The sequence below is a fragment of the Macrobrachium nipponense genome, chromosome 5 (assembly GCF_015104395.2).
Source record: "Macrobrachium nipponense isolate FS-2020 chromosome 5, ASM1510439v2, whole genome shotgun sequence".
NCBI lineage: Eukaryota > Metazoa > Arthropoda > Malacostraca > Decapoda > Palaemonidae > Macrobrachium > Macrobrachium nipponense.
The window spans coordinates 70,367,143-70,376,235 of NC_061107.1; the positions used below are offsets into that span (position 1 = coordinate 70,367,143).

Genomic DNA, 9,093 nt, shown 5'->3' on the forward strand with positions numbered 1-9,093 from the left:
AGATTTATTTTTAATGGAGAATATTACCAAGACAAATATTTGGTATGGCCACTGGGTAACCCCTTTATCACCTCTCCTTTCAAACTTGTATATTGAATTTTTTTGAGAGACAACACCTCACACTTATCCCCTTAGAATAGTACCGATATGTCAATGATATCTTAGGTAGTCTTACCTGGTGGTATCGATGTAAATGATTTACTGTCTAAAGTGAATAATTTAGTGCCATCCATAAAATTCACTGTTGAAATTGAAAATAACAATGTCATCCCTTTCCTAGATGTATTAATACATAGAGAATCTTTCCAATGCAAATTCAGTATTTATAGAAAACCCACAAATAATTTAACATATGTACATTTTTATTCTGGCCACTATCTTAATATTAAAATTTCAATTTTTTCTTCTATGTTCCTACGCGCTTTGCGTATCACGAGTCCACAATATCTGGACAGATAGATAAACATAAAAAAGATAGGAAATGATCTCTGCTACCACCTCATTTAATTGATTTATGTTCAAATCCACGAAAAATAAGGTAAGCTAAGTACTTTTTAGGCATTTCTTTTTCATTAATAGCAACATTATCAAACTATTTGTGAGGTTTTTGATAACATAAATCAATTAAATGAGGTGGGTAGCAGAGATCGTTTCCTATCTTTTTTATGTATTCTATTTCTTGGTCCAGATATTGTGGACTGGTGATACGCAAAGCGTAGGAACATAGAAGAAAAAATTGAAATTTTAATATTAAGATGGTGGCCAGAATAAAAATGTACATATGTAAAAATTTATGTGTTCGGATTAAGCAGTATATGTATTCAGTTAGAACAGCCCAGACTTCAAATGCACTGTTTATCCATCTGAGTGAAAAATCTCATTGTATTAATTGGGTGATACCTCGGTAATTGCTAGGTCTAATGATTATGTTTCAAGAAATTTACTGGAATCGGCAATTATACAAATCACTAATAAAAACAACCTAAATCTTAGTCTGGGAATGTACCATTTGGACCCATATATTTGTAAGATGTTTATGAAGGACCTCAAAATAAATGAACAACTAATAAATTAGTCCCACATGATATATTTATTATTTCTTTCTCTCCTCTCTCTCTCTCTCTCTCTTCTCTCTCTCTCTCTCTGGTTCGATATTCTCTCTCCCTCTTTCTCTTGTTTGATATATATATATATATATATATATATATATATATATATATATATATATATATATATAATATATATATATATTTATATTTTTCTTTCGTCTTTTCATTAATAATAATTTTTGTTGGGAAAATTTATGTAAAAATTCATGATATTAAATTGTATATGCTCCCGTGTTGTTTTCAAAATGTACTGTTTTCTGGAAGAATCACTTGTTTACTGCCGGTATCCTACAAGGTGTGGCGACTCCTCCTTTCTGTAGAGTGAAAAATCGCCCTTATGGCTAATCTGGTAGTGTCAGTTTGTATATTAAGCCTTCTTTTGACTATGGTGGTTCTTTGTAAAAACAGTTTGCCTCAGTAAAGGGTCCGAATAGGACCGAAAGTACTCGGCTATCTCGCTTTTTTCATTTTTTTCCTTCGTGCAAAAAAACCTTTATATATATATATATTATATATATATATATATATATATATATATTATGACGTATAATCCAAAGATCTATCAATTTTAACTCTATTTTTGTTTAGATATAATACAAGCATGCAACATTTTGCATAATTTTGTAAGGGCACGAGATTTTTATAGGTACGAAGATATGTATTTGAACACCACAGATAATCCTGTCTTGTCGCTACCTCAGCAAGAGATCAATTTACAGTATATTCTATTCATGGTGGTAGAGTTGGACTGCAGGTTAAACCGATATAATCTGAAAAGAATAAACCTAGAATTCAATAAAAAGTGCAGATAACTTAAATACGATTTTTTCTTTGGTTTTTTCAGAATTACAGATAAATTAAAGTAGTTTCTCCCAACACGTTTCCTTTACTATTTTGCCATAATCATCTAGTCTCATGCCCCACATGGCTGGACGTTTTCAACTTCATCAAAGAAAACGTCGGTGTTCAAGCAACTGTCATTGACTTTACACCGCGCGACGGAACCGCGCCGATACCTCCGCCGTGTGTGAACAGGGTCTTAAGCAAAAACTGTTTGAGGAGATTCCTGCTCAACTATGGTAGTTTTAGGCTTGCTATATTACCAGGAGCGCATTGAAGATTCACGAGAGCGCTTTCCATAATCCTTTCAGTCATATTTTAAGGGAAATGGTGTATTTTTATTGAAAAAAATATAAATCACAAGTTAATATTGTTTAAAATACAAAAAATTGAGTTCTTATTAACTTTCCTTTGAGCAAGTATACATACGTCAATTCTGTCTTCCAATACCGTACCTATTTATTCTTGAAGTAACCTTGCCTCCACCAGGAAACATCAATTCTCATGTAAACATACTTTATGAGCCCTGAACTTTCAGTGATTTTGAGATAATATTTTGTTTTTCCTATTTGCAGACTACAAGGCGATGGCTACTTGGAAACAGTTGGGTTACAGCTCTTTGGCTGATTATGTGCGTGACCAGAAAGCTGGCAACTTACCAACGGAACCTCGGAAGGTGAAGACAAACTTGCTCGTCAAAGAACCAACCAAGAAACCTGGAATAAATGAATCAGAGAAAGAAATTCTTTTAAGGCAGAAGGAGGAAGCGGAGCGAAAGAGAAAAGAGGAAGAAGAGAGGAAACGGAAAGAAGACGAGGAGAGGAAAAGGAGAGAGGACGAGGAACGCCGCAAGAAAGAGGAAGAGGAGAGGCGGAGGAGAGATGAGGACGATCGCCGCAGGAGAATCGAGGAAGATAAAAAATGGGAAGAAGAAAGGAAGAGAAGAGATGAAGAGGACAGAAAGAGGAGGGAAGCTGAAGAAAGAGGTGGCGTGAACAATCGGAGAGGTGGGAAAGAGAACTGGAAGAGAGGCGAAAGAGAGATGAGGAAGAGAGGAAAAGGAGGCAATTGGCTCAAGAGGAAGAAGAAGTCTAGACGACGTAAAGAGGAAGAGGAGAGGCGCCGAAGAAGAAAAGAAGAAGAAGAAGAATGGCGTAAGGAGGCAGAAGAAAGGAGGAAGAGAAGGCAAAAAGAAGAGGAAGAGTGGGCAAAGGCAGAAGAATTGCGGAAGAAAAGAGAGAAAGAAGACGAGGAGAAGCGCTTAAAGGAGGAAAAAGAAAGGAGAAAGAGAAAACAAGGAGAGAATGAAGAAGATTATGAACGTAGAATGAAAGAAGAAGACAAACGTAAAAGGGAGGAGGATAAAAAGCTTCAGGAAGAAAAAGAAAAGGACAGGCGGAAAAGAGAATCGGAGGAGAAAGCTAGGAAAGACAGGATAAGAAAAGAGGATGAAGAATTTCAGAACTTGGGAAAAGAGATAAAAAAACCTGACGATGAAAACGACGGAGCGGAAAAGAAAGGAGGGAAAAAGGAGGGAATAGTAAAGAAAGGTGGGGAAAAGGACGATAATGAAAAAGAAAATTATGTTGATGCCGAAGATGATGATAAAAAGGAAAATGATGATCCAAACCAAAACAAGCGACCAGCAAGCGTCAAAGTGTTGGCGCCAAGCATCAAAGACAAGAGCCCGAAGCCAAAGGAACCAAAGAAGACTTATCCGTCCATGATGGCAGACGTCGAAGAAACGGAGGGCTACAAGAATTTCCTTGGTTGGCTTTTTAATGGAAAAAAAGATGATTTTGGAAAATGCAGAAATATTCTATTTGATGACTAAACTGCGGGATTCTTGATTTCAGCCATTTTATCACGGAGCAACGATGATGACAAGATCGCGCACTGCACTCTGTACCTACGTAGCATTGGCGCGGCAAATGGGCAGATGGAAGCCTTAGAATTAAGATGATCATGGTCATCTGGATAGTAGCAAGACTAAATAAGTAACTAATTAAAAACAATCAAACTGGAGAGCAATACACACAGCACACAGGGAAGAACGTGCCATCATCTCGAAGTCTCTAACCTGATCGGCTTAGCTTAGACATCTAAAACTGCGTAGTGAGACACAGCAAAAGAATGGGCGTTAAAATTTGACTGACATACCAGACGTCCGTACACATATCAACAGCGTCCCTATTGGAATTAGATTCACAGTGCGTGATTTCAGCCAATTTGGTTGAATTAATAAGGTGCTCATGATGCGGTCATTGTCTTGAATAAATTCATTGCACCTAGTTGCATCAAGCAAATCATAGGAGTCTTTGATACATGGAATGCTTAGTCTAAGCAGTCGATCTTAAAATTTGATTTAGGCACGATTCTTAATGATGAGAATATAATTGAGGTAATTGTGCTATTTTTATAATTAATAGCCACATGGAAATAACTAGGTACAGCATATCATTTAGTAATTAGTTTGATATATCTACAAATACTATCCTGCAATTTAAGGATTATTTTTTAGTTGTTTAATAATTTATTTCATTAATATCTGTTTTTTGCTGTCTTAGCTTCCGTCTATCTGTCAAAAAAAAAAACCTAAATGGTGCAATCTTTTGAGATCCATGCTATTTTCATTGGTAGAAGTCAGCGGCATCTGAATGCATGTATTACTTGCAGTATCTCCGTATTGCAAAATTGTTTCATATTCAGAGTGCAATGTAGTGGTTGCGACTTTTAGGAAGTCTTATGAACAGTTTTCAGGGTTCTTTACTGTATTACCATCCGAATCAGAGACATGTAAAGGACCTGTTGAGTTTGAAAAATGAAATAATTAAATGTGCAGAATAAACAAAAATTCTGTTTATCTTTTTCTGATGTATTGCCTTGTCACCAAAATAGCAATGTGTGATTAAACCATGAGATTTCATGTATGACGGGAATAAAGAAAAACTACGTCCTTTGCATAATCTTATGGGCTGTTATGTAAATACACAATTACACCTAGACTACCTAGTAACATAATCGTCGCAGGCGAAGAATGTATATAAGCAGCATCCAAATTTATGGGGTCCAAGAGTGAAGCTTTATAATCCCTTCCTGATATCAGTACCTTGGAGGCTGTTGGAAACTCACACAATAAAGTATCAGATTTAAGTGTAACTGATATCCCATCTATTAACATTTCCTGCTAATTAGGTGAGAAATTAAGCTTGCACCAGGATTTGTCCGTATGTAGGAAGGCTCTCTCAAGAACACTTGAACAGATCGATTCATTAGGAGGTTACATTCTCAAGCAGGATCTTTGGATTTCTTTTTGCTTTATGGCTGGCAACATACTTGTGGTATTCTTTTCCTTTGATAAACATGCTGTCCATCTGAAACAATTTCAAATCAATTTGCACGTTTTGATTTATTGACAATGCTTTCAATTTGCAAGATTGATACTATTTATATTTTATAGTTTCTTATCCACATATAATAAAGGTTCATTGTTTTTCCAGTTGATAATCCATCTATAATAAACTTTTTTCATTTTGCAAGCTTTCAGAGTTTTTGTCCATCTGCAATATATGATGTCAGTTTGCCTCTTTATGGTATTTTCTTTTTGTTTTGCAAGTTTGATATCCATCTGTATTAAACCTATTCCAAGTTTATTGTGTATCTATTTTAGCTCCTTTCAAGGTGTAAGTTTGTTGTCACTGAACAATAAAGTATTTTAATTACAAATTTATTATGTTCATCGGCTATAAACTATTCTAATTTGGCCCGTTTGTTATCAATCTAAGATATTTTTTTTCATTTAAAGTATACTGACCTCTACATTAAATTCTTTTTATTTTGCTAGTTTGTTTACCATGTATAGGAAATTCGTTTAATTAAACATTTTTTGTCGCATTAAATTATTTTAATTTAGCAAGTTTCTTTACCGTTTATGACAAATTCTTTCGGTTTGCACGTTTCTTGTCAGTCTGTATGAATTGTTTGTTGTCCATTTATAAGAAGTTTTGTTTCTCAGTTAAGTTTATTGACCATGAATGATAAAATATTCTCATATTGTAGGATAGTTTGCCTTGAGCTATAAATTCTTTTATACAGTACTACAAAGTCACTGATTTACCTTTGAGAGGTCTGTAGCAGACCTGTCATTGCTCTAGTTAACCTCCTTGTTTTCAAGGAAAGTTAATCATCTTAAACGGCCATTAGAGCGATTGACTGCCTACGTCTTGTTACTTTCTATAAAGCGATGGCATTTTATAGTTCATTAGGGTTATTCGTGAAATAACCTTCATGGAACTTCCTATAAATGCATGGATATTAATATTTACATTAGTGTGCGTAAAATGAACGTACTGAAATCCATATCACAGACGCAACTCAAAGAAGACGCGTGCGCACGCACACACACGCGCGCAGATATGGCCTGAATATAAATTTTGTGCAAACATTACTCAGCCTTCCTTTCTTAAGCCTTTTACATAATTCTTTGGAACGTCAAAGGAAATAAATGATGATGGTACTTTTATTTCGCTTCTTGATAGTCTCACAAGATCTCTTGGCTTTTCCATGTTGTTTTACGAAATTAGCGTTCAAATACTTATTCATAGTAAGATTCAAGATCTTTAGGAAAATCCATCTCTGGAGAATGGTCTTTGCAAAGTATATTACAAATCGTAGTGATATACTGTAGGTGGAAATCCAGCTCTTGGCAATACAAAACTGACAAAATGAGACTTCATTTTCTTCCAAACGCAGCTTTACTCACTTTATTGACAGAAAACTCATTATATCTTGAGAACCAAGTCGTCGGTTTTTGTAATATTTAGATTATATTCTTGGATATGCTATGCATATAAGTGCAGATAAATAAATGATGTAATTTTAATGCGTGTTTTATTAATCTGAAAATCCAACTAAAAGATGGCCTAGCGTTTGTTTAACATGTATAAATGTATGAGGGCATACATATTGCTTATCAACATACCTATTATTATTATTAATGGCTAAGTTAATTAAGAGGTACAGAACCTGCCTGGCAAGATGAAAGAAGAGTAACACTTTTAAGAAAAAAAAAACAACTTTGAATATAAGCAAAACATACACACACACACACAAATAAAAAAAATAATGATGAAAACCGACAGATAAACAGAGAAATGGATCTCACGACCAATATCAGGAAAACTTTGCACAAGTTCTTAGCGTATCCCAAAGTAAATATAGTCATCACTTGACGGAAATAATTAAGTGTGGCTCATTACAGGGTTGCAAATTACAAATAGTGGCACAAATACTCTAATACACACACACACATATGTATACATCTATAAAACTTCTGAAAGTCGATGTAGAGCCCACTCATTACCAACAAGGTACATACCTGTGCAAATCTGATAGATTAGCATTTATGTATATAAACGGTTAGCTGTGCATCAGTGTGTGCTGAATCGTAGCACATACTATATGATTTGCAAGATTAGCTTAGGTAATGATACATTAAGTTATTGTTTGATTTTACCCATTTCAATCAAATATGATGTACACACACTCAAACAAGTGTGGCAGAGTTTCATAGTTTTTCGTTCACTGGCCTGACGCATGATTCATCCATTATTAATCTACTTCTTTTTTCAAAGATGGAAGAAATCTTATGAATTCACGTTAAAAACAGTCACTGATATCTATAGAACATCATGTTTTGTTATTGTGTAAAACTATTTTCCATATAGTACAATTGACGTGAACGAAAGAAGTGATAAAAAACGTCATATCTGACACATTACTAATTAGATAGGAGACACGAGACACCTATCACTAGCAGTATCACATAAACTTAGTTCTTACATTATCATCTCAATATTAAGTTGAACGTAGCTGTACGATTCCATTAGTTAAATTTTACAGAAAACATTGGAAACTAACGAAATGATATCAAGAAAAAAAATTACAAGTTAACAGTGTGAACCATGTGACCTCACTCTTTGCTTTCGATGTCATTATATGCGCGGGAATCTAATGTCAATGTGCCATTTATTGGTCTACGAACATCCCTCGCTGAGGGACACAATTATTGCACTGCATTCGTTGCAAGTTCCTGTTGGAGAGATATCAAGAAAGCCTAATATACCGGAGAGAAACATACATAGATGAATCAAATTGCTAAGAGAACAGTGAAGTTTATAACATGGGCCTAGAGGTGGAGCTCCTCAAAGCACCACAAGAGAGCAAGACAATACAGTAGTGTAAATGTTGCTGAGCAACATTTGTTTGTGAATTTTGAATTCTACCGCCTCGTAACGATATTGTTGAACCAGGAATCATGACTAGGTCTACGCCTATGACTGGTGCCTGATAAATACTTTAGATGGAGAGGGAAAGATTTTCAAAAATACACTTGAAATCTTTGATAAGTGTCTAATGAATAAGCAAACTTACCTTTGATGGATGAGAGATTCAGTTAAGCTTACTTTTTTTGTTTTATTTTTCATCGGTGTCCAGTGAATACCACGGATAGGGAGGGGCATGCCTTTCTTTCTTCAAAACTAAATAATACACTTGAAATCTTTGATAGGTGTCTAATTAATAAGCAAACTTACCTTTGATGGATGAGAGATTCAGTTAAGCTTACTTTTTTTGTTTTGTTTTTTATCGGTGTCCAGTGAATACCACGGGTAGGGAGGGGCATGCATTTTTTTCTTCAAAACCTAAATAATACATTTATTCGGAAATAATCAATTAACATCGGTCTAATGCCTCCATCACTCCTATACGGCGCCACTGCTCCCCCCACATCTCAGGCTATACCAGAGTCAAAGTATACCGGGTCTGATCACGAGGCAGTACTAAAACCTATCCCCGCCCCTTGTGAAACGTCATCATTTACAAAAGGACCATATCTTTACGATAACATTTTCATATGACTATTTTTGCGATGGCGTTTTTTTATATAAATTTTCCTCTTATTGCATGCTGCCGTATACTACGTTAAAGTACAAAGCATGCTCTTCCAAATGATATATGGCACATTACAAGTACGATTACTTTCAATCCCACAAGCGCGCACAGAAAAAATTATCTACGCACACAAAAATGTGCAATTACTTCATCCGTCAACCTGCATACATTCACGTTTCGTAGCGTATTTGAC

The 9,093-nt window shown here is 35.1% G+C and overlaps 1 protein-coding gene across 1 annotated transcript in view; it reads left to right on the plus strand.

The window, feature by feature from the left end:
- LOC135215393 (uncharacterized) overlaps positions 1-6,778 on the plus strand; it is a 63,262-nt gene extending 56,484 nt beyond the window's left edge. The window contains exon 2 of the mRNA XM_064249986.1: positions 2,525-6,778. Coding sequence (XP_064106056.1) covers positions 2,536-3,783 — 1,248 coding nt within the window. The 5' untranslated portion in view covers positions 2,525-2,535 and the 3' untranslated portion in view covers positions 3,784-6,778. The remainder of the gene's footprint in view (positions 1-2,524) is intronic.
- The last annotated feature ends 2,315 nt before the right edge of the window (positions 6,779-9,093 follow it).